This window comes from Lontra canadensis, unplaced genomic scaffold, assembly GCF_010015895.1.
Source record: "Lontra canadensis isolate GAN:19392208 unplaced genomic scaffold, GSC_riverotter_1.0 scaffold8, whole genome shotgun sequence".
Classification (NCBI taxonomy): Eukaryota; Metazoa; Chordata; class Mammalia; order Carnivora; family Mustelidae; genus Lontra; species Lontra canadensis.
This window is the reverse complement of record NW_022631002.1, coordinates 32,161,373-32,185,297: the sequence shown is the minus strand read 5'-3', so window position 1 is coordinate 32,185,297 and position 23,925 is coordinate 32,161,373. Positions and strand designations below refer to the sequence as shown.

The following is a 23,925-nucleotide window of genomic DNA, read 5'->3' as shown; positions in this document are numbered from 1 at the left end:
TGCCTGATATGAGCGCCATGAGCTGAGTGTGGCTCTTGAGCGCTTGAAATGAATGGGTCCAGTGGGACTACTGGTCTGAATTTTTAACTTCACTTTCTAATGTAGTTAAATGTAACTTTGCACGGTCACGTGTGGCTAGTGGCGCTGCCGGGGACTGTGTAGTCATAGGAAACACGGGATGAGCTTTGCAGGCAAAGCTTCAAATAGAACCTAAAAGCTAAGTTTGGGTTCAGGTTGGGAGGTGGGACCCAGGGGCTGTGAGGCATTGGTTCCGTTCTCCCCTGCTGCCCGTCCTTCCCTGACTCGGCCTGTCCAGGTCAAACCCTGATCTGTTTTGTGTCTCCACAGAGCTGAGGATCCCGCGCATCTGGTCAGCCTGGCCCGGATGCAGAGGAAGAGGCTGGTGGTTCTGTGAGCAGGCCTGGCAGGGGAGTGGCGTGGGTTCCACGCTGCCCATGGGGCTGCAGGCCCAGGGGACCCCTCCCCAGCCCCACCGGCCAGGCTCCCAGAGCCCAGAGACCTAGGCCCACTGGTATCACCAGAAGGAGGATCCCCGGGCCTTGGGCTCTCCTGGGGGGATGATGCCGGCCAAGGGGCGCTATTTCCTCAATGAAGGCGGAGAGGACCCGGACCAGACGGCGCTGTACGAGAAGTACCGGCTCACCAGTCAGCATAGGCCGCTGCTGCTCACACTCCTGCTGGTGGCTGTCACTGCCTGTATTGCCCTCATTGTCATCACCTTCGTCTGCGGGGTGAGTGAGGCGGCCGGCAGGGGCTGGGCACTCGGCTCCGCTGCTCTGTGCTTGCGAGACCTTTGGTAGGTCACGGTGGACTTCTCGCAGCCTGATGTCCGCCTCTGGCAGGTGTCCTGGAGCATAGCTGGGCCGTGGGAGGCAGGTCGCTCAATTTAATTTAATTATAAACTCTGGGGTGGTTTGAGAGATTATGTTAATTTGGCCCAGGTAACGACCCTCTTCTCCAGAAGGCATTTCGATTCTGCTGAAGACTTAGGGCAGGGATGGCTCCCACTTCCCAGTGCCCTTCCTCCTAGAGCCCCACTGTGGTCCCTGGGGGCCTTCTTAAGCCTGCTGTCCAGGCAGACGCCACTAACGTCCCCCGTGATCTCAGCCTCGTCCCACCATGGCCACTGCCCATACGTGGCTGCCAAGTGCTGGAAACATGGCTAGTATGACTGAGGGACTGGGTTTTTAATTAATATAAGTTAATCTTGAATAGGCACATGTGGCTAGTACTCCTCTGTGGAACAGCAGAGTTCTAGAAGAAGACCGCTGAGACTACCGGGTGTGTAGGGGGTGGCCAGCACTCATTAGGGGCTCTGTCCTTGCTGTCTGGATCTGTGTACCTATAAACCACAGGACATTTGTTTCTGTGTTCAGCAAATGGTTCCTGAGTACCTACTGTGTGCTGGCCCCCAGATCAGCCTCTGTGCCCGGGGTACGGGGGAGGCCCTGCTGTCTCAGCGATGAATTGCCTTTCCTGGTCACCACCTGCCAGTGTCACACCTCTATACCGTTACTCCAGTTTGTCCCCTTGTGGGGCGCCTTGGGTTAGCCCCTGCTCCTACAGTTCCATCCATCCTGTAACAGGCGGGAACAGTGGCCTCTCCTCCAACGGGCTGTCCCCATGAGCTCCTGGGCTGGCCCCCTGCGGGCACACACAGAGCACCCTGCGAGCAGAGAAGGCCTGATGGAGATGGTGTGTGGAGTGGTAGCATCGCAGGGCTGGGCCGCGTAGGATCTCAGGGCTGCACGGTGACTGGGGGAGGGTGGTGGTGGAGGCAGCCTTCCCTGAAGGGAAGGCCAAACTTGGTGCTCAGACGGAGCATCAACATCAGCCATGTCGGGGAGAGCGCAGTTGACGTTGCTTGGGGCAGGCTGGACAGGCGAGCCTGGCAGGCTTCCTGGAGGGGACGGCGCATCTCACCGGAGGAAAGTTGTGGCATTTCTGTGTATGTGTGCCCTGCCCAGGACCCCTCCGGACACCAGGCTGTCCTGGGGATGGCGTTCTTCACGCTTGCCTTGTTTGTGACTCTCTACGTGCTGGTGTATATGGAGTGTCTCGTCCGGCGGTGGCTCAGGACCCTGGCGCTGGTCATCTGGGTCTGCCTCATGATGCTGGGCTACACGCTGGTGTTGGACTCATGGATGAAGGCTGCCCCGACCTGGGCGCAGGTAACAGGGTGGGGGACCCTGGCGACCCCGAGGGGCTGGATGTCCCCAGTCAGCTGTGTACCCGGCAGTTCCTGCCCTTGCTGGACCTCAGGTCTCTTCTGGAGACAGGGCTTGCTTCGGGTGTACTGGCCTGGGGTGTACCTCCCCCTATGGGCCGTGGTTCTGCAACAGAGGGAAGGCCCTGGGCTGATCTTGTCCCTTGGCTCCCTGAGCTGAGGAGCTGGAGGAACTGGGGAGAGCATCCCTGTGAGTGTCTGGCTCGAGCACTGTGCGGGGACGCTCATTTGGCTGGAAGTGACACAACTCCAACTCAGGCAAAAAGGCACAAATTGGCCCATGTGCCAGGAAGGGCTCCGGGGCCAGTCCTGGGGCTCTGGCAGGATGACCAGGTCCCGGTGGCCCTCTGCTGTGCTTTCCTCCGTGTCATGTCGTCCGGCAGGCCATCCCAGGTTGGGCACGGGTGCTGCCATGACCCCAGGCTGCCTGGCCTCCAGCCGGTCCACCCCAGCTGAGAGAGAGCCCTTTCTAACCAGTTTGAGTCCGCTGGCCTGGCTGGTCACTGTTGCCCAGTGGTGGCAGCCTCTGGTGGGCCGAGGCCCAGGGAAGCCAGGCAGACTGGGGGTGGTGGGCGGGGCTGTGCCGCCAGAGGCCCGTGGGCAGCCCTAGCCTTCCGGTACTCACCACACCTGTGCGGGAGATCCCCAGTGCTGGGTGCCGGGCGGGAACTCCTCGGGTCACGAGGGCCTGGAGTCTCAGTCCTGGAGTCTCGGTCCTGGGGAGGCCTGGCCTTGGCCTCAGATGGTAAATCAGCTCATAGGAAACGATGGATCATGTTGGCTGGGTCTGATCCAGACGCGGAGTTTGGTTTTCTCTTCTTCCTTTGTGTGTATTTCACTGTCCCAACCCACATGGGAAAGACAGGGGCCACCTTGGGGGTAGAGGGCTCAGGGTTCAGGTTTTTGGGTCTGTCCCCAGAAGTCGAGAGGCTGTGGGGGTCCCCGACATCTGCTCTGTCTGGGGCTGTGTCTTGGTGTGGGGGCAGCGTGGCCGCAGCGTGGCCAGTCCCCGAGCCTCCCTGCTGCCGTGCCCCCAGGTGCCCTTTTTCCTGTTCATCGTCTTTGTGGTGTACACACTGCTGCCCTTCAGCATGAGGGGGGCCATCGTGGCAGGGGGAGTCTCCAGCATCTCCCACCTCCTGGTGCTCGGAGTTCTGATGGGGGCCTTCACGAAGCCCAGCGACTGGGTGGTACGGCAGGTGAGGTGCGCACGGGGGGTCTGTGGGGCGGGGCAGCCGCAGGTCTGGTCTGGGCCTGAGGACGCAGAGATGGGTGCGGCTGAGTTAGTCCTGAGACCTCAGGGCCCCCCAGTGGGGTAGGGAAGCCAGCCCCCCAGGCAGGGACGTGCCCTGCAGCCTTTCTTGGCTGGCCTTCGGTGCCCCAGGTGCTCTGGCCCTCCTACCCACGTCCAGTGCGCTGCTGGGAAGGCCAGTCTCACGAGCAGAACCACATTCTGACGGGGCTGGGGTTATCCCTGGGTGCCCCGTCTTGTCTCTGCATTGAGTGACTGAGAAAACAGAACCCAGAACTCTGGGCACTCATCGGGTACCCTGCCTTCTGTGACGGTCCTCAAGGCCCCACTTGGGCTCTGTGGGATGATGGGCTTCTGCTTCCCTGGTCTCTGGGGCCCCGGCTCTCCGGCCGCAGAGAAGGGCTTGAGACCTGATCTGAGAGTCCCAGTGACTCTAGGGGACCAGCGCCCATCCACGCTCCCGCTTCCCTGCCTGCTGCTAACGGTGCCGGCTGGAGCGAGCGGGAGGTCAGGGAACGGGGACGGGGCCTCAGCCAGGCCGAGTGCTGAGCTCGCCCTCGGCTCGCCCCCAGCTGGTGGCCAATGCTGTCATCTTCCTGTGTGGGAACCTCACGGGCGCCTTCCACAAGCACCAGATGCAGGACGCCTCCCGGGAGCTCTTCACCTACGCCGTGAAGTGCATCCAGATCCGTCGGAAGCTGAGGATCGAGAAACGCCAGCAGGTGTGGGCCCTGCCTCCCCCCGAGCCTGGCCCTGCCCAGCCCTGCCCGGCCCCACGCCTGGCGTCCTCTCTCTCTGCACATCAGACCTTCGCCGAACAGCGTGTGCCTGGGGCGTGGGGTGGACACCCGGGCTGGCCTCGCCGCAGGGCCCGCTGGGGACGTGGGAGGCTGGCTCAGGGGCAGGACTCAGGCCGGCTGAGATGGAGGGAGCCATGGGCAGGATGGGCGGGACCAGAGGGCAGATGGAGGCCACCGGGTCGCTGAGCCTGTGGCCTGATGTCCCCCTGCCTGTCCCCACGGGGCCCAGGAGAACCTGCTGCTGTCGGTGTTGCCGGCCCACATCTCCATGGGCATGAAGCTCGCCATCATCGAGCGGCTCAAGGAGCGTGGAGACCGCCGCTATGTGCCCGACAACAACTTCCACAGCCTGTATGTCAAGCGGCACCAGAATGTCAGGTGGGCGGCCGGCTGGGCCTGTGCGCGGGGTCCCCCGGGGGCGCCTGGCCCTGGGGCGGTGGGGTCAGATCAGATTGGTGTCAGTCGGATTGGAGCTCCAGTAGCCCCCTAAAACGGTAAAACTCTGTGCCTAAGTATGACTTTGGGGAAAAAAGGGGTCCTTTTGGGTGATTCTCAAGGGGGCCCAGGTCCCCTCGAAAGAGGTGATGTCTTCAGTCCTTGTGAATTGAAGGGGCTATGGCCGCTTACTAGAAGGCCTCCGCCTCTGGGACCCGGAGGTGCAGGTGCTGTGAGCTGCTTGCTCTGAGCTCACGGACTCCGGAGCTGGGAGACTTGGCGCACGCTGTGGTTCTGGTTTCCATCAGGCTCCAACCAGGCCTCGGTTTGCTCATCTGTGGGATGGGAGTCCTTGCAGGGGAGTGTCAGGCATGGAGCCCAGCTCAGGGGAGCATGGATTTGCGTCTTGCCACGGGGTTGAGTTCTGAAGATGTGAGGAGGGAGAAGGACGTTCTGAGGCACCATTGTCCTGCAGTCCACAGTGATGGGGGGCCTGGGACTGGCGGTTCTCAAGGGCTGTGCAACTCTGGGCTGCTGCCTTTTGCCTTGATGCCAAGCTTCTGGAATGTTCCTTCATCCTTATGGCCTGGAGCTTCTCTCCCATCCATCTGGAGGCTGAGGGGTGGCTGGGGCGATTGGGGTCAGGCAGGTGCTCAGGGGCTCCCCGCGGCCTGGCGCTGACCCTCCGCCACCCCCCCGGCCCTCCCCCAGCATCCTTTATGCCGACATTGTGGGCTTCACGCGGCTGGCCAGCGACTGCTCCCCCAAAGAGTTGGTGGTGGTGCTGAATGAGCTCTTCGGCAAGTTTGACCAGATCGCCAAGGTGAGCCTGCAGACCTTCGTGCCAGTGCCTGGTCCCTGGGAGTGGCGCGTGCCCAGGGCTGTGCTGCGATGGGCGTGTGGAGGCCCAGGCTGAGCTTCAGAGGTTAGCAACTGCTTCCGAGCGGCCCACGGTGGAAGTGAGGTCGTGTGGTGGCCGCGGCAGCCCGAACCCTGTCCCCAGAGAGTGAGGCCAGTTCGGAGACTGCCGGGACGCGTGGGGGCATGCATAGGGGCTCAGGTGCTGTGGGGGGCGGCGCTCAGGAAGGCTGCCTGGAGGAGGAGTTGCCTCCGTCTCACTGCCCAAGGGCAGCAGAAGCCGGGTTTGTCAGGGAGCTGGGGAGGGCTGTGCAGGGCTGTGCCTTCCGACAAGACGTCCGGTGGACCACACGCACATTAAAGTTTGAGAAGCCTGAAGGGAGATGCTGAGAGGAAAAGGAGCAGTTCTGGGCAGAGGGAAGAGTGAGTGCAAAAGGCTGGAGGAGAAAGAAGTCTCTGGGGCCCTTGGCATGGACGCGGCCCAGCATGACTGGGTAGAGTATGAGGGGAGCCAGGTGTCAGGGGTAGACATGCAAGGATTTAGGGCTGAGGAGAGGAGAACTTGACCTGAGGATGCTGGGGAATGTGGCAGGTGCTGAGGAGGGGAGGGCACTGGGTGAGGTGGGCTCCCGGGTCCAGCTGAGCAGGGAGAGGTCTGGAGACGGGCCGGGCTGGGCTGATCTCACGGTTTGTCTTCATGGACAGCACGGGGCCCCGGGGTAGGGGGTGGTGCCAGGGGTCGCGTGCATGTGTGTGTGTGTGTGTGTGTGCGTGTGTGTGTGCGCGCGCGCGCGTGCGGGCACTCAGTAACTTATCACATGGTCCTGAGACCTGCCACGTGGCATCCTTGAGCTCTGCGGGGGGCGGGGGGTGTGGCGCTTGGGCCTGCCCTCCGGTTGCTCCCAGCCTGCATGCTGTGCTTTGAAGAGGAGTGTAGGGGGCTGGGGGGCCTGGGGAGCACCTGGCCCAGCTTCAGATGCAGACGGGCTGAGCGGTGGCCGCTAAGTAGAGACCCGAGGGTTAGGATTTAAGGCCATGACTGTGCTGGCTGCACATTCGAATCAGAGTGTGAGTAAAAGCCGACACCTGTGCCCACACCTGGGTGAGTTCCGAAGCATCCCCTGGGTGCCCGCATGTGCGCAGAATCAGTGCTTAGGTCCTCTGTGGGAAGCAAGTTCTGGCCCCACCCTCGGCAGACTTTCTCACAGCCGGAGCTAGGAGGGATGCTAGCTAGTTCTAGGAGGGACCGCTCTAGGAGGGATGGCCTCACCAGAGTGGCCTTCACATTGGGGCTGACCAAACTCCAGGAGACCACTCCTGGCTGGGAGTGCCCCGGAGCACTGTCCCTCAGGGTATTGTGGACTGAGGGACTCAGAGGGCCTGTCTGGTCTGGAGCCTTCCTTCAGGAGCTTCCTTCCTTCATGACACCCCTTAAACCAGCAGGTGGAGGTTTCCAGTAGCTGGGCCATATGTGGGCTAGGCCTGGCTTCCAGTCTCACATGGCCCTTTCCCTGCCACAGAGTCCAGGGACCGGCCCTTTTCCTCTTGGTCATAGCCTTCCCTCTGTGGCAGGGGCAGGAGGCAGGCCTTTTGTATGGATGGGGAGAGGGAGGCTTTTGGGTGGGCCTCCATGAGGGGTAGGGCTGTGGCCGGGAGCAGGCCTAGAGCTGGCATGGAGCCCCTTCTTCAGGGTCCCTAAATCCCCACCCCCAAGCCTTGGTATGTGTGGCCACCTTTGCCAAGGGCTGCCAGAGGGCCTGGTGGCCACAGATGGAACGTCAGATAACCTGTCTGGGCCCCTCTTCCCCTCAGGGGCATTTTCCTATGTGGCCCCAGCCTCAGTGTTTGGTTCCATCTTTCTGTTCTCTCCCTGCTCCCCAGACCCTGCCAGTCTGCATCCGTGGTCACTTGGCCGTTTCTCCCCTTGTCTTGTGGCACTGGCCTTCATATCCTCTACTTACTCCACTCTAGCTGCACAGGCTGCTTATTGGGTCTCAAACAGCTTTCTAACCACAGGGCCTTTGCACGTGCTGCACCTTTCATCTGCCTGGAACGCTCTTCCTCAGATACTGGTGTGGCTTCTTCCCTCACTTCCTTGGGGTCTTTCCCAAATGTTTCCTTTTCTGGGAGGCCTTCTCTGGCCTCCTGGAGCTTCCTGTCTCCTCCTGCCCCTCATTTGCCTCCTCAGTACTTATCAGTATCAGGTGTCTCTGGGTTTTATTTGTCTAGTTTAGCATCTAACTACCACTGGTGCGTGAGCTGCATGTTGTAGGGAGCTTTGTTTTGCTCACAGCTGTGTGCTGGTGCCTGGGGCAGGGTCGTGTGCTCAGTACACATTTCAACACTACAAGACTGAATGAAGCCAGGACAGCACTCCCCCAAGGGGCACTCCGGTGGCCATCCCTAGTAACACTCACTGTAGCCCTTGGTGTTTGCTTAGAGACCTCCTTGTCCCCAGTGCTTTTCCCAGGCCTGGAAGCAGCTCCTGGTGGCTGGTCACCTGGAGGAGGCTTTGGGCTAGGAAGGAGCATGGCTCTCCCTGAAGGGTGCAGGGAGGTGGCCAGCACACACGGACACCAGGTTGTAGCTGTGTGCCGACCAGGCCGCTGCTTGCCCTGCCCTGTAGGCCAACGAGTGCATGCGGATCAAGATCCTGGGCGACTGCTACTACTGCGTGTCGGGTCTGCCTGTGTCCCTGCCCACCCATGCCCGGAACTGCGTGAAGATGGGGCTGGACATCTGCGAGGCCATTAAGTAGGTACCATGGGCGGGTGCGGGGTCCCATCCCCATCACAGACCCCTTCGCTTCCCAGGGGATTGCGTTGTACCTACTTTGCAGATGAGGAAGCTGAGGCTCGGGGTGCATGTGGCTTGCCTGGGTCCCTCCTCAGTCCTGGGTGGGATGGGGTGATGGGACTGCTCTGCCCAGGCAGGTGCGAGAGGCCACGGGTGTGGACATCAGCATGCGTGTGGGCATACACTCGGGGAACGTGCTGTGTGGAGTCATTGGGCTGCGCAAGTGGCAGTATGACGTGTGGTCCCACGACGTGTCCCTGGCCAACAGGATGGAGGCGGCTGGAGTCCCTGGGTAAGGCTCAGGGGGACAGTGGCGGGACTGGGGGCCATGGGCTGACTCTGGGTTGGGGGAGGGGGAAGTGAGCGGTTGGTCAGAGAGGGGCGCCATGACCTCGTGTCGGGGAAGCGGGGCGGGGCTCTGGCCGGCTTGGCCCTGCGTGCTGTGCAGCCCCCGGGTGGGTGCTGGCCTTCTCTGGGTTCTGCTGCTCTGACTCAGGGCTGGGGTCCCCCAGCCGGGTGCACATCACAGAGGCGACGCTGAAGCACCTGGACAAGGCGTATGAGGTGGAAGACGGGCACGGGCAGCAGCGAGACCCCTACCTGAAGGAGATGAACATTCGCACCTACCTGGTCATCGACCCCCGGGTATGAGGGGCAGTGGGGGGCTGGCGGGGGCCCGGGATATGCTAGGGAGTCCACGGAGGGAGGGTTTTCCTCTTCGAGGCTGTAGAGAGCTAGGGAAGAGGCCCGCCTGGAGTGGGAGTGGGAGTGAGCTCCCCATCACTGAGTGTGTTCCGGGCGCCGCAGCTTCTCTGGGCCCTGGTGAGATTGGAGTAACAGTAGCGCTACCTCAAGAGGAGGAGGAGCTCGCGTCAGCCAGGCTCTCACCACGAACTGGGCGCCTCATGAACATTCTAGAAATGATAGTCACACAGTTTATTTTCCTGGATGGTACCACTCATTTCCCGCATTTTGAAAAGACACTTTTGTCAGACTTGCTTTGGGTAAGACTCTGGAGAAGGAGGCAATGGCCAGGGGACCACCGGGCAGGAGCCTCGGGGGCGTGTTGTGGGCTCTGCCCCCTGGGGGTGGTCGCCCAGCGGGCCGACACCTCCACCTGCTTGGAGGCCCTACTTTCGTCAGGACCCCGTGGGGGATGCAGCCGCTGGGCTGCTCTGAGGCTGGCGGGCCCTGGCCCTGCCCCGCGCCCACACAGCCCTGCTTTCCTGCCGTGGGAGGCCAGCTCGTCTGGCGGCCTGGGTGAATCATCCTTGGGGCTCGCTCAAGAATGTTGGCCACGAAGGGCTCTTTCCAGCTCCCTCTCGCTCTGGCCCTGGCTGTCCTCAGAGCTGGTCCTACTGCCCATCTCTGGGGGTCGTGGAGGGCCAGCCTGTGAGCCGCCCCGGCCCCCTGATGTTCCCCAGGGATAGGAACTGCCCGGGAGCCTCCCCTCCCTGGCCATGGGCTGTGGATGCTGAGTTAGCATCTGGGGAAACTCTTCCTGGGGATCTCGGGGCTGCGCCCACCCCACAGTCATGGAATACAATCCAGCCCTTCCCCCTGTACCCCACAGCTCTGGGCGCTGCCCTTCTTTCCCCTGAGGGCCCTTCACCCCAGCCACTGTCCCCCCGCTGCCCGGCTCTTCGTACCGCAGGACCCTTGTCACTGCTGCCAGCTGTGCCTGCAGCACTCTCCTTTCCCTTGCAAATGCTGTTCATTTATCCTCTTTGCTCGTTCATTGACAGTGTGAGCTCCCCGTGGGCAGGCTCAGGGCAGGGGCACCTCTTCTCTAGGCTGTAATCCCCGCACCTAGAGTAGCGCCTGGCCATGGAGCAGGGGCTCTGAGAGCGTGTGACCAGCGGAGGCAGAGCCCCAGGCCCGCAAGGCAGCAGCCGGCTCGGCTCTGAGCCCTCGCTGGCAGGGCTGCCCGTTCGGCAAGGCCACCGCAGGACCCGTGGGCAAGCTCAATTTCTGACCAACAGTGAAGACGTTTCTAGCATGAGTGTTTTGTGTAGGATATCACCGGGCATCCTACATTTTTTCCCAGCAACCCTACCTTCCCCATCTTTGTTGAATATCACGGGTTCGCATAGTTGAGAATTCCAAAGCCCGAAGTGGGTGTTGTGGACAGTTTCCCTCACATCCTTGTCTGCAGCCGTGTTCCCTGCTGAAGGGGATGGTATGGGGAGTTTCCCTTCCACAGAGAGGCCGATGCCCGTGTGAGGAGTGGAGAGACTCTTACCCGGCCTCGCTAAGCCGAGGGTGGCATTCCCTGTGCCCGGCTGGTACCTTTCTTTCTTCACCTGATGACACAGTTTGGAAACCCGCCCTCATGTGTGCATGGAGGCCCCTGCACGTGCGCCCGGGTTGTCGACACGGTGGCCCTTCCCCAACTCTGGTCTCCCGGGGCCCGCTTCGGAACAGGCGCCTTTTCCCTCAGAGCTGATGGGTCTTTAGTGCACATTTAGTGCACAGACCCTGAACTTGAGCGGCTAGGGGCTGCGGGGGCAGAGCTGCCGACCTGTGAAGGGGAGACGGAGAAGGTGACTCCAGGGTGGGTGGCTCTCCGTGGGGCACGGCACAGCCTCGGGACCCCAGGACTCTCACAGAGGCTGCATTCCAGCGAGTCCCGTGGGCCAGGCAGTCAGGTGCATCTCAGGGTTTAAACATGTTTCTGTCCTGAAAGGAGGCTAGAAGTTTCCAGGAAAGCTGCCGGCTGTGGCTTAGAGAGTGTTTGCGGCCCCAGATGCTGGGCCTTGTGGGTGTTTGCAGAGACCCGAGGACACAGGGACTCCTGGAGGGCGGGCACCTTCAGAGGGTGGGGGACTTGGAGATGGTTCGAGCTCGTCTCCTGTGGCTTTGGTGCTGTCTCTCTTCTCTCCTCCGTTTACAGTCCTGCCCGCCCTCCCCAGCAGGGGAAGGTCCCTTGCGGTTGCTCTTATGGCCCGGGGGTTGGGTGGGGTGGGGTGGGGGGGGCATGGAGCAGGCTGGGCTTCACTAACACCCCCTCCCTGACACGGCCAGAGCAGGCACAAGGCAAGCAATGGTCCCTGCTGTGATGTAGGGGCCACGCGAGTGGAACTCTCTGGAAAGCCGTCCAGGGGGTGGGGCTGGCCTCTTGCTTGGCTGGTGCTCTGGTTCTCTGGGTTCCCGGCCTGCTCTCCTCTTCCTCCAGCTGTTCCTTCAGGAAGGACGTGTGCTGGCCACATGTGGGTGGGCTGGGTAGGATGTTTGCAGCTTTCCTGGGCACTGTCTCCCCAAGATGTCCCCACGGGGAGAGGCCAGTGGGCTCTCAGGCCCCAAGGGGGACAGTGTTGGGTCCCACAGAGCCTTACGGGGTTGGCGGGAGCTTAGGACTTGAGCCCAGTCTTTCCCTGGAGAGGTGTCTGAGGGGCTGTGCGTAGTTGTGTGTGATCCCCAATTTCCTGGTCACCTAGGAAGGACAGGCCCCAAGCCGGGTCCCCTGTAGCCCAGCCTAGGAGTGCACTGGGCCGCAGCCGAGGGGTTGCAGACCCAGCAGCGTTTCTTATCTCTTTCCACCAGCCTGGCCAGTACTCCAGGCGGTGGGTCATTTCATGGGGAGCAGGATGGGGGCCGGGGCCCTTCCTGAGCTGAGAGGGAAGGGGAGGGGACGGGCCATGTCTGTGTCCTGCAGAGCCAGCAGCCGCCCCCGCCCAGCCAGCACCTCCCCAAGCCCAAGGGGGACGCAGCCCTGAAGATGCGAGCGTCTGTGCGCATGACACGCTACCTGGAGTCCTGGGGGGCTGCACGGCCCTTTGCACACCTCAACCACCGTGAGAGCGTGAGCAGTGGCGAGACCCCAGTCCCCAGTGGGCGGAGGCCCAAGGTAGGATATTGCTTCCTGGACTGCTCGGTCCTTGCCCCCTGTGTCTCAGGGTGCGGGAGATGAGAGACCCAGTCCCGGGGCAGACTCTGGGGGTCCCTCTTGGCAGAATAACTGTCCCCTCTCCCTTCCCTTCCAGACCATTCCCCTGCGGCGCCACCGGACCCCTGACAGGTACGTGCACTGTCTCCTCCTGTCAGCTGTGGCCTGCCTTCCTGGCCAAATCCTGCCCCAGTCACCCCCTTCAGGCCCACTTCCTCCAGGCAGGCTGCCCTGACTATCCTCTGTCCAGGGGTGCAGCTCGGAGGGGCTGTGGCTCAGAATCAGAACTTCATGGTCACGGAGTGCCTGTGGAGTCCCCACCGTGACGGGGGTGGTGATGTGTGTGGGGAAGCCTGCGGGTGGAGGGCAAGAGGCCTTCGAGGGCCGCCCTCTGCTCCTGGCTGGGCTGCCGGCCAGCTGGGCCTGCTACTTGATGCTGGGCATCCATTTGCCCTCTTTGGGCCTCAGTGGGACCTACCTGTCCCTCAGCCACTCCGCACGCGGCTCCGAGCCTCCCACAGGCGTCTGGGCACCCGGACTAGGGAGCCATTTCGCATGCACTACTGCCTTTGGGCAACTGAGCGAGGGCCTGGGGTGACACGGTTCGGGTTTCTGATCCAGGAGTTCGTCCCCCAAGGGGCGGTCGGAGGATGACTCATATGATGAGGAGATGCTGTCGGCCATTGAGGGTCTGAGCTCCACGAGGTAGGACCCCGAGACCTCTGTTCGCCCTGTACTCCCTCGGGTGGGGGTTCCCCAGACGGCCATGCCCCCCTTGTGCCTGTGTGCCTGGTGGTCCAGCTCCGACTGTGTCTGTGGTGGCTCCTAGGCCTCCGTGATGCGGCCTCCTGGGAGAGGACTTCTGTCCCCCCCCCACCCCTGCCCCATCTCCCCCACCCCCTCCTCCCTTCTCCTCCTGAGGGCAGGGCCCTGCCCACTCCCCCCTTCCCCCACCTCCTTTCCCCCTCCCCACTCCCCATCTGCTCTCCCCCCTCCCGCCCCCCGCCTCCTGAGGGTGGGTCCTCTCTCCTCCCCCATCTCCTCCCAAGGGTGGGCCCCCGATTTCCCCAGGCCCTCTGTCTCACTGCCTGTGCCCGCCCCCCCTCAGGCCCTGCTGCTCCAAGTCCGATGACTTCTCCACCTTCGGGTCCATCTTCCTGGAGAAGGATTTCGAGCGAGAGGTGAGGGTCCCCCAGCAGCTCCAGAACAGGGGCTCTAGGCCTGGGGTAGGGTAGAGGTGCAGGCCACGGGGCAGCCGACGCTCCATGTCTGTTGTCTGTTCGGGGAGGGTGGTGGGGAATCACCCCATTTGGCTAGGGCTGGCTTGGACCCTCTTCCTGTTGCCCTCACTCCCAGACCTGACGTGTCCCACTTGGGTTTGGGAGACCTTCGCTCCCCTCACAGGCTAGAACCTCAGCCTCAGGGGCCGGTGTGCGCCTTGGCCTGGTTCTCCCTTCTGGCTGCTACAACTACATGCTTTTGGGCTGTAACACAACGGTTTACTTATTTATTGAGGACCTACTGGTTTCTGGCTGTGTCCCAGGCACATATGTATGTCCTTGAAACCTCATATAGCTGGACAAGGTGGCCCCGAGAGGGTGGCTTCAGGCCACAGAGCTCTGGTGCTGGGACCTCTTTCCCCTCTCGGCCTCCAGGATTGGTGGTGGTGGGGGGTGTCTTTCTCTGGCTGGGGCTTCCTGAGTCCGGGGCTATCTCGGTGAGGAGCTTGGGGTCTGAGGGAAGCCTGCCAGGCAGGCCTTCCAGCAGCTGTGGGACTCCGGGCAGCCTGCTGGACTCTCTGAACCCCAGTCTGCTCACCCGTGGCAGGAGCCCTTGTGGCCCGAGGTTATGAGATTGTGCCTGGTGTAGGGGTGTAGGCAGCACGGGGTTCCCCCACCTGCTCGCGAGGAGCTTAGGCCTGGCCTTACTCCTGGGTTTGGGGGAGGACAGACCCACCACCAGCCCCAGAGTTCAGATTTGGTTCCTGTCCACAAGCTTGGGGCCATGGGCTTCTCAGGCACCTGGGACATAGAGTCAGAGACCTGGGTTGGGTGGGGGAGAGGAAGGGATGGGTTCTAGGCCTCAAGGAACCAAATGAAGGTCATTTGGTTATGATGATGTCCCATCATCACCTGGAACTCAAGGAGGGTGTGAGGTGTGTTTGTTTTTTTAAAGATTGATTTATTTGTCGGGGCGCCTGGGTGGCTCAGTGGGTAAAGCCTCTGCCTTCGGCTCAGGTCATGATCCCAGGGTCCCGGGATGGAGCCCCACATCGGGCTCCCTGCTCAGCAGGGAGCCTGCTTCCCCCGCCCCCAACCCCGCCTGCCTCTCTGCCTACTTGTGATCTCTCTGTCAAATAAATAAATAAAATCTTTAAAAGAAAAAAAAGATTCATTTATTTGTTTGAGAGAGAGAATGTGTGCATGAACGAGATGGGGGAGGACAGGAGGAGAGGGAGAAGCAGACCCCCTGCTGAGGGGGACCCTGAGATCATGACCTTAGCTCACGACCTGAGCTGAATGTTTAACTGAGGGAGCCACCCAGGTGCCCCCAGGGTATCAGTTTTGGTTAACTGGAGCCGGGGTGGGCTGGGAAGGGGCCGGAGCGAGTGGCCCTGACCATCCCTGTCGCCCCCCAGTACCGCCTGGCTCCCATCCCCCGGGCCCGTCACTACTTCGCCTGCGCCAGCCTCATCTTCGTCTGCATCCTGCTGGTCCAGGTCCTGCTCCTGCGCAGGTCAGTCGGGCTGAGTGGGATGCGCGGGCCCACTGGGGTCGGCCCAGGGCCCCCGGAAAACCTGCGTGCGCTGTCCAACCAGCGCAAGGGGCTGGCGCTTTGAGTTCAGTGACCTGAGTCCTGGAGTCCCAGAAACTGGACCAGGGGCTGGGCCCCCACTGACCTTCATCAGTGCTTGCTTTTGATTCCGTTGAACGTGCTAGTCCTGTCAAGATGCAGGCCTTCCCGACTCGAGAGCTGTGTTGCCCTGTGGGCATGTGGCCTGAGGCATTTGCTGTCCCAGAAGGACAGGCTCCCAGAACCGTAGCCACCGCCAGCTCCCTCTTAGATGTGGGAAACTGAGGCTCAGAGGGCTTTGTGCCCTGTCCAGGTGCACGGCCCCTGCTGGTGCGGGGTGAGCAGGGCAAGTCACAGGGAAGGAGTAAGGTCAGCTATTGGTGGATTCTAGAAGGGTGGTGAGGCCAAGGGATCCTCTCAGAGTAGGGTTTAGGATGTGCTTCGTAAAGACGAGACAGGAAGAAGCCCTTCTGTCTGGTACTTCCATGCCGGCCGTGGGTCTGAAGGCCCTTAAATCCGTACACCAGGCCTCGGGGGTCACGAGTGGGGCAGCTGGACCATGGTTCTCAGAGCCCCTTTGCTGCGTGTAGATGGGGGTCGGGGGAGGAGGCGGCCAGGAGCCGGACAGTTGGGGTCAGGGTCGGGGTGTTGGGGAGCATGCCTGCAGCTTGGCCCTGGGCAGATGGCCCCCAGAACGAGGGTTTTCTGCTCTCCAGCAGGGCTGTTCTCGGTTTGTCCTTCGGGCTGGTGGCCTGTGTGGTGGCGCTGGTGCTGGGCCTGTGCTTCGCCCACGAGTTCTTGGTGAGTGGGAGGCCCCTAGCTGGGCCCTGACCCACTGGCCCTCAGCGCCGCTCCTGCCCAGGCGACAGTTTGCAGAGCGCTTCTCCCAGTGGTTCCACCTTCCTTGGGCTGCTGGTGGCCCCCAAGTGGCTGCGGCTGTCCCCAGGCTCTGAGGGTGGGCACGTCCCTTCTGTCTGTGCACCCCATGGGTCCTGAGCTCTGGGCACGGGGCGCGGTGGGACTGCGGACCATCCCTAGCGGAGCTCTCGGGAGCCCCCACGTCTGCTGGGCACTTGGACCAAGGGGTCCTTGTCCCTGCGTTGGCGGCGGCCACCTGACCCCACGACTCCACAGAGGTGCTGCCCTGCCCGAGGGGTGTTGCAGGCCATCTCTGAGAGCGTGGAGACCCAGCCCCTGCTGCGCTTGTCCCTGGCCATCCTGACTATTGGCAGCCTGCTCAGTGTCGCCGTCGTCAACCTGGTGAGTTCTGGGGGTGGGTGGGGACAGTGAGCCCCGGGGAGGAGCCTGCCTGCCCGGGTGTGCTTCCTGGGGGGAGGGAGCCAGTCCTTGACCCTGGGCACCTTCAGGCTCTCGAATCCCACAGTCCCCCGCCTGAGGGCTGCATCTGGTGTAGCTCTGCAGGGCCCTGGGGGCGGGCTCCCCAAGGCCCCCAGAGGCCCGCCTGGGCTCCTTCCCTTTCGCTTTCCACATGAGGACCCGGGGCCCCCAGAGAGCTGATGTGGCCGGCCCCTCCAAGGACGGGATGTCTTGAACCGTGGGTGTTCTTGGCTTCCTCTGCCTTCTTCATCCTCCTCCTACCTGGGGAGGCCGTGGCTTAGTCTCTCTGAGACTGTTCCCTCTTGAGGGGCGAGTGGCCCCGGGCACCAGCTGGGAGGACTTGAGCCCCTGCTTCTCAGGCCTGGCTCCTGTGCTCAGTGCTGCGGACAACACGTGTCCCTGCTGGTCCTCCCAGCTCTGACCTCTCGAGTCAGGGGCTCTCTGTGGCTCTGAGACCCTGTGTTACCTGGGGAGAAGGGGGCTCACTGACCATGCCGATCCTAGCTTCTCCCCCGCCCTCCCCCCAGCCCCGAATCGGCCTCCGATGCTCTGGTGACCGTGCACACGGGGCTTCATTTTGCAGCCTCCTCTGCCCCAGACCCCTCCCCACCTCGAAGCTGATGCCCGTGGAGGAGGGGTGGGGCGCTCTGGCCACTCCTGGAGCGGGCCTGGCAGGAGATGCTCATGCCGCTCACGGAGGCCTCGGTACCCTGCCGACGACCCCTGGCCCTGCTCAGCCCGGGAAGGTCCTGGAATCCCAGGTCCCTGGACTCCCCGCTCACGGTGACCTGTCTCCTCTGTAGCTGCTGATGCCTTTTCTGGCCCCAGAGCTGCCTGCGGGCAACCAGACAAGCCCAAGCCCGATGGATGTGGGCAACACGTGTGAGCTCCTCCTGGTGAGTGAGCTGGGCCCTGGTTCAGACCTCTGGGTCCTGTGTGCCCTGAGATGGTCCTGCTCTTGCACGGTGCTCTGCCTGAGCGCCTGAGGCCCCGCTGCGGGAGAGCAGAGTCCAGCCTTTCCCGGGAGGTGGAGAGAGTAAGGCCCAGACAGGGCCAAGGTGGCCTCTGGTCCTGGAGGACACAGGGGCTTTGGGGCTGGTGTGGCTTCATCCAAGGTGTGAGGGCGGGAGCACCCCATGCCAGGACTTGTCTCCTGACAGCTCACCTGACAGCTGGCCCATGGATGAGGAGGGGCCCGGAGAGGTGGACTGGTGGGCCTCATGGGAGCTGGGCCTGGGGATCCTGATGGGCGGCAGTGGAGGGCTAGGGGACTTCAGGGGGCCGTGGTGAATTTCAAGCTGGTCTCTGCTGGGCAGGGGCTAGAGAGGGGACAGGGAGAAAACCTGAGGCACGCAGTGAGAGCGGGGGCGACATTTGGGATGTAGACCCAGAGGGGGGTTTGATCTAAATTGGGAGGAGCATGAGCGCCAGGATTGAGAGCTTGGTCTCTCTTTTGGGAGCAGTGGGGAGCCACAGCATGATCTTGAGCAGGAGAGTAACCTGGGCAGTGATGCCCTTTGGGGAGGGCAAGCTCGGTTGGGCAGAACTGGAGGTGGGAGGCTGTTGGGTGTGTGCACAGAGCTGCCCTCTCCCTTGTCACGTCTACAGGCTACTGCAGTTGCAGTTACTTCTGCTCCCTTCAGTGAGTTTACCTGCCATAAGTAGAAGTAAAAATACAGTGAAAACAGTGCGATGCCCCAAAGTTCTAGATTCTGTGGTCTGCTCTTTGCTAAGAGAGGTCACTGAGGCAGGAGAGCAGTGACCCAGGTGCTCGGAAGGTCTCGGTGCTGGAAGGGGGCTCAGAGGCAGCAAGCCGGCCCTGCAGGCGCACCCCCTCCTGGTGACCCTGGGTGCAGGCGCTGCTTCCTGGTGACGGACCCCTCCCCCCAACCCCCAGTATTACACCTGTAGCTGCATCCTGGCCTTTGTCGCTTGCTCGGTCTTCCTGCGGATGAGCCTGGAGCTGAAGGTTGTGCTGTTGACCATGGCCTTGGTGGCCTACTTGGTGCTCTTCAACATCCACCCGTGCTGGCGGTTGGACTGCTGTGGCCTCGTAGCCAACCTCACCGAGACCAACGGTACCCTCAGGTGGGGCCCGAAGCACCCCCAGTCCCACCACCTGTCTCGAGTGTGCTCCGTGGGGTGTCATGTCAAACCGTGCTGCATTTGCCTTTGCAGTCCCATCTGGACTGGACACCCGGGGGGGCTGGGCTGGCAGGTGGCACCGTCTCCATTTTAGAGAAGGGGACGGATGGTCCCAGGTCTACACTCAGAGCTGAAGAGTGGGACTCATCTGCAGGTTCTCTGGGGGACATCCCAAGTCCCACAGAGGCTTCCTGGGTCCTCCGGTGTCTCTGCCATTCTGGGGGTGTGGAGTGGGGCGGAGGCTTCAGCTCTAGGCCGCCCCCCCTCCATCAACCATGTGCCAGATCTCCACAGAATTCTGGAAAGAACAGTTGTTTCCAGCCTGTCCCTGGACAGGTGGCTGACCCCTGTGGCATGCGAAGGGACAGTGTGTGGGTGCCTCTGGGCGCTCTCGGCCCCAGGTAGGTTGAGGAGAGGGGCCTGGCTCCCCTGGAATTTGGGGACCCAGAACAAAACCTGCTCCCAGGGGTCTGCTGGCAGGGGCAAACTCCTTCTGCCGAACTCTAAGTCCCTGACTCGGGGGCGTGCTCGGCTGTCCCCTCACCTGCCTGCAGCGCTTTTCCTTCAGACTCTGGCGTGAGCCGAGCCGTCGCTACAGCGCCTCCTCCCCACCTTCCAGTCAAAGCCTCTTCTCTTTCCAACCCATAGTGGCCTGTCTAGTGTCTGTGCCCGGAGGGCAGAAGTCTGTCCCCCTCTGCCTCCCTGAGCCCCGCCAGCTGGGGCATCTGAGGGGCGGCGGGAGCAGGAGTGACTCTGGCCTCTTCCCTTCGTGTCCCGCAGCTCCCCACCGTGTGTGTGGAAGGACCCGAAGGCGATGATCAATTTCTACCTGGTTCTGTTTTACGTCACCCTCCTCATGCTCTCCAGACAGGTAGGGCCCGGGAAGCCCCGGTGGCCCGTGCTCAGCGGGGAGACACGGCCGGGCAGGGGCGGCGTGGGAGACAGCGCACAGCCCCCTAGGGAAGCCCTGGTCCTCAGGGTGGTGGTCCCCAAGTTCTCACCTCCCCTTCCCTCAGGACACCAGGGACATTTGGTCGCATGGGTCACTTGTGAACCGAGCCGAGGCTGGCTGGGATTCTGAGGCCACGGGGAGGTGGCCGTTGAGCTGGTGACATTTGCCGGGGACACAGGGTTGAAGTGCTGAGGGGCTGGCTCGGCAGGCCCCGGGGCTGCTCGTGTGTCCCACCCGCAGCTCGGTGTCCTCGCGTCCCTGCTCACGACGGCCAGGACACCGACGCTGCCTGCTGTCCGCAGATTGACTACTACTGCCGCTTGGACTGTTTGTGGAAGACCAAGTTCAAGAAGGAACACGAGGAGTTTGAAACCATGGAGAATGTGAACCGCCTTCTTCTGGAGAATGTCTTGCCTGCCCACGTGGCCGCTCACTTCATCGGTGACAAGTTAAATGAGGTGTGGTGCTGGCAGGGGCTGGGTCGCCCGGGTAGGGAGAGACGGAGGGTGTGGCTGCCGTCGGGGGCCCGCGCTTTCTGGGGCCGTGGTTTTCACCCATGTTACGGGGCTGTCCGGTGGTGCGTGGTTTGGGCATCGGCTGCACGTCCAGGCCTTGGTCTAGACGGTCCATGCGGATGAAAACGTGCATGTTTCACAGGTTCCGTGCAGCAGCGTTTTACAGAAGAGGGGACGGGCCCCAGGGCTTAGAACCCAGGCCTCCTGACTGTGACCTTCCCCCGCCCCTTGGCACTCAGCATCAGCCACAGGACCCAGGGGAGCGCAGAACCAGAACCACCCTGAGCCTGAACCGCCCGAACCAGGGCTCAGAATCTTTTTTTTTTTTTTTAACAGCCCCCAGAGAGGAGCTCAGGCGTAAGACAGGCCAAGCGACACTTGTGTCGCGCCCCCCTCCCCTGAAAGTGTAGTGGGCCGGGCCGAGGGGCCAAGTCCCTGTGCTTGCCTGTCCCCTCCCCCGGGGCAACTGGCACAAGGGCATCCTCTCCCCGCCCCCATTCAGGACTGGTACCATCAGTCCTACGACTGCGTGTGTGTCATGTTCGCGTCCGTGCCGGACTTCAAAGTCTTCTACACGGAGTGCGACGTCAACAAGGAGGGGCTGGAGTGTCTGCGCCTGCTGAACGAGATCATCGCCGACTTCGATGAGGTACTGCTGGCTGGAGGAGGGCAGGGTGCGGGCCGGGAGCGCCCCCCAAATCAGGAGAAGGACATGTGCGTCTTTTTCCTTGTTTCCCTCCATAAGCACTTTGTCATCTTCTCTGCGCGGGGCAGCAGGCTAAGGTCAGATTTGGGTCCTTGAAGAAGGCAGCGGTCTCTTTATCTGTGGCTCGTGAGCCATGGTCAGCCACGTTCTGGCAGATGACCCCCCCCCCCCCGACACACAGCCAGAAGGTCTGTAGTGGCCAGACACCACGTCGCAGCATCCCCGCCCTGTGCCGCGCTTCATCTCATTACGAGGAGGAGGAGGCATGAATACAGCACAGGAACATGTTTTGAGAGAGGGACCCTCCACGTCACTTGTTACGGCACGTGGCCCCGTTGTTGTTTTTCTCCGTGCCTGACTTCTCTCCACTAAACCTCACCACAGGCGAGCTCGTGGGCAAAGGAGCACACGCTGCACGGGGCTCGGGACCCTGCGGTGCGTGGCAGCCACTGGGGTCTGGGAGTGGATAAGGGGGTCTGTGTAGTTTGAGTCCCAGCGAAGCCATCCATGCTGCCAACCGTTCTAGAAGTCCATCGGTTTGGGCTTTTTTTTTTTTTTTTTTTGGATTACTTTATAGAGAGAGAGAGAGCACAGAAGAGGGGAGCAGGGACACAGGGAGAGGGAGAGAGAAAATCTTAGGCAGACTCTACCTCGGCACTGAGCCTGATGTGGGGCTCGATCCCAGGGCGCTGAGATCATGACCTGAGCCAAAACTGAGTCAGATGCTTAACTGAGCCATGAGGCGCCCCTGGATCTCATTCTTAGCTGCAAACATTCGACGTTCTGGGTAGGTGCTGTCGGGCTGCACTTGCTCCTTCAGAAGGAGAGTCCAGATGTGAACGGGAGGGCCGGGGAGTAGGGAGAGAGGAGGAGAGAACCAGAAACCTCGTCCCTGCATGGACTTGGCTGTCCACTCACGGGCGGGCCGAGCGTGAGAAGTGTCGGCATTAGGAGCAGCGGCAGGAGGGACCCCACCCCTTCTCAGACCTCAGGGTGTCCCTTTGTCTCACAGCTGCTCCTGAAGCCCAAGTTCAGCAGCGTGGAGAAGATCAAGACCATCGGCAGCACGTACATGGCGGCCGCAGGGCTCAGCAGCCCCTCAGGGACCGAGAACCAGGTACGGGGCTGAGCTGGTGGCCTCCTGTCCCAGTCTCACGTCAGAGGGATTCAACAGGTCCCAGACCTGTCCCACCCCACCTGACATGGGGGAGGGGGTGGGGAGACACCCCTTCCTGCCCAGTCCTATGAGGAAGGGCAGAGGACCTCAGGGCTCAGCCTGGGGTCACGCAGTAGAGGCCGGAAGGCGGGGCACGGTCCCCCCGGCTCCCGCACACAGCGCCTATCCCGCAGGACCTGGAGCGGCAGCGCGCGCACATCGGCATCATGGTGGAGTTCAGCATCGCCCTGATGAGCAAGCTGGACGGCATCAACCGGCACTCCTTCAACTCCTTCCGCCTCCGCGTCGGTGAGGGCCGGGAGAGCCGGCTGGGCCGCGCTCGGGGTGGGAGGCTGGGGCCCGTGGCTCCGGCGCGCCTGCGCTCAGGTCTGACAGGGCACTGCACGGTCCGGCAGGAAAGGTTTGACAACTCCCTCTTGTCTTACAACGCTGGCGACGGGGCAATTACTCTTGGTTTGCATTGTTTATCAGCTTACCTTTGAAAGTTCTGAGAGAGAGGAAGAGAACACTACGGAAAACTGAGAACCCCAAAATCACCTTCCATAAGTCTTAAAACATACTGAGAACAAAGCAAGTTATTAATCTAACTACTGGGTGTTAACTACTGGGTGTTAGCTAACAGGGCTGGTGCTCAAAGCCCGTTTGTCCTGTGTTGGGAGATGAGCAGATGCTAGGAAAGTGCAAACCTCAGCCCGATCTCTCAGCGAGCAGCTGGAAGAGGGCTGCCAGGGGAGCGCCACTCCTGGCCCCCGAATGAGAGCTCCTGCCACGGGCTTGGGGAGCTCTCTCCAACCCCCATTTCAGCGGTCAGTGCTTTCTGTGGCTGCCAGGGAGAGAGCCTGAGGCTCAGCCTCTCTGACACACCAGCTGCAAATGTCCCCTTCAGGCATAAACCACGGGCCCGTGATTGCTGGAGTGATCGGGGCACGGAAGCCTCAGTATGACATCTGGGGAAACACGGTCAACGTTGCTAGCCGGATGGAGAGCACTGGAGAACTTGGCAAGATCCAGGTACAACTCACCTGGGGCCCCTATGACCACAGGGAGACCCGCACATTGGTTAGCCCTGATGTGCTCGAGGGACACCAGACACGTGTGCAGCTCGGGGTTGGTTCTGCCTGACCCCCAACAGCAGGTGTCCTTCCTGCTTCCCATGACGGCTGTCCTCTTCCTTTCAGGTTACTGAGGAGACGTGCGCCACCCTCCAGGGACTAGGTTACTCTTGCGAATGCCGGGGACTGATCAACGTCAAAGGCAAAGGCGAGCTGAGGACTTACTTTGTCTGTACAGACACTGCCAAGTTCCAAGGGCTGGGACTGAACTGAGGCTTCTGGTAGGTGCAGAACATGCTGGAAGTGGATTTCCTTCCCCGAGGCAAGCCAAGGGGACCCCTCAGCCCCACGCCAGTCACAAAGGCATTCCCGGGGCTTGGCGGTCACTACCCAGCAGATGGCTGTGCGTGGCTCCCTCGGACTTGTGCCAGAGGGTTTCTGGGAAGGCGCATCAGACCCCAACCCGAGGCGACCACAGAGTCTTGCCACGCACGGGCAGCCAGGCCTCACGTGCCATCTGAGCCCGCAGCGCAGCCTCTGGACCGTGCGACCGGCTCGCCCATGCAGGTCAGCAGCTCAGTCCCCCCGGTGCTGTGGCCATCTCCCACGCGCCACACGTACCCTGCCTGGCCTGCGAGTGCACAAGCGGGACCGGTCTCTTCTAGGAACAGAACCAGGACAAGTCGTCCAGGATGGGCCGGGCACTCCTTGCTCCTTAGCCCATCAGCTGCAGGATTCTCCATTTCTCACGCAGGCGTTCCAGGAAATGGAGCTGAAAAGGCTGTTTTCGATCTGTGGTTTTACGCAGTAGGGAGGAAAAACCACAGCGGACACTTGCTGCCTCTTGTCATCTCTAGCAGGTGTCTGTTTTAAACGGCTGTAGTATTAGTGGAGGTTTTATTCTTTTTAATGACTTCCTAGATGCTAGACAAAGTCTCTTCCCCCCAGTGTGCTTTTTAGCCCTTGACATGG

At 61.8% G+C, this 23,925-nt stretch overlaps 1 protein-coding gene across 9 annotated transcripts in view; it reads left to right on the top strand.

The window, feature by feature from the left end:
* ADCY7 (adenylate cyclase 7) overlaps window positions 1–23,502 on the top strand; it is a 51,908-nt gene extending 28,406 nt beyond the window's left edge. For 3 of the 9 annotated variants that reach the window (XM_032854516.1, XM_032854515.1, XM_032854517.1), the window contains exons 2-26: window positions 349–752; window positions 1,989–2,192; window positions 3,286–3,447; window positions 4,073–4,222; window positions 4,530–4,678; window positions 5,447–5,558; window positions 8,220–8,347; window positions 8,523–8,681; window positions 8,902–9,034; window positions 12,045–12,236; window positions 12,373–12,407; window positions 12,897–12,980; window positions 13,384–13,456; window positions 14,914–15,011; window positions 15,785–15,869; window positions 16,203–16,328; window positions 17,210–17,302; window positions 18,304–18,494; window positions 19,332–19,422; window positions 19,806–19,961; window positions 20,521–20,667; window positions 21,737–21,841; window positions 22,075–22,189; window positions 22,788–22,912; window positions 23,080–23,501. In XM_032854516.1, coding sequence (XP_032710407.1) covers window positions 579–752; window positions 1,989–2,192; window positions 3,286–3,447; window positions 4,073–4,222; window positions 4,530–4,678; window positions 5,447–5,558; window positions 8,220–8,347; window positions 8,523–8,681; window positions 8,902–9,034; window positions 12,045–12,236; window positions 12,373–12,407; window positions 12,897–12,980; window positions 13,384–13,456; window positions 14,914–15,011; window positions 15,785–15,869; window positions 16,203–16,328; window positions 17,210–17,302; window positions 18,304–18,494; window positions 19,332–19,422; window positions 19,806–19,961; window positions 20,521–20,667; window positions 21,737–21,841; window positions 22,075–22,189; window positions 22,788–22,912; window positions 23,080–23,226 — 3,234 coding nt within the window. In that variant the 5' untranslated portion in view covers window positions 349–578 and the 3' untranslated portion in view covers window positions 23,227–23,501. Of the gene's footprint in view, window positions 1–348; window positions 753–1,988; window positions 2,193–3,285; window positions 3,448–4,072; window positions 4,223–4,529; window positions 4,679–5,446; window positions 5,559–8,219; window positions 8,348–8,522; window positions 8,682–8,901; window positions 9,035–12,044; window positions 12,237–12,372; window positions 12,408–12,896; window positions 12,981–13,383; window positions 13,457–14,913; window positions 15,012–15,784; window positions 15,870–16,202; window positions 16,329–17,209; window positions 17,303–18,303; window positions 18,495–19,331; window positions 19,423–19,805; window positions 19,962–20,520; window positions 20,668–21,409; window positions 21,451–21,736; window positions 21,842–22,074; window positions 22,190–22,787; window positions 22,913–23,079 lie in introns of those variants that run through there. The other 6 variants (XM_032854519.1, XM_032854518.1, XM_032854521.1 and 3 more) reach the window with 6 other exon arrangements.
* The last annotated feature ends 423 nt before the right edge of the window (window positions 23,503–23,925 follow it).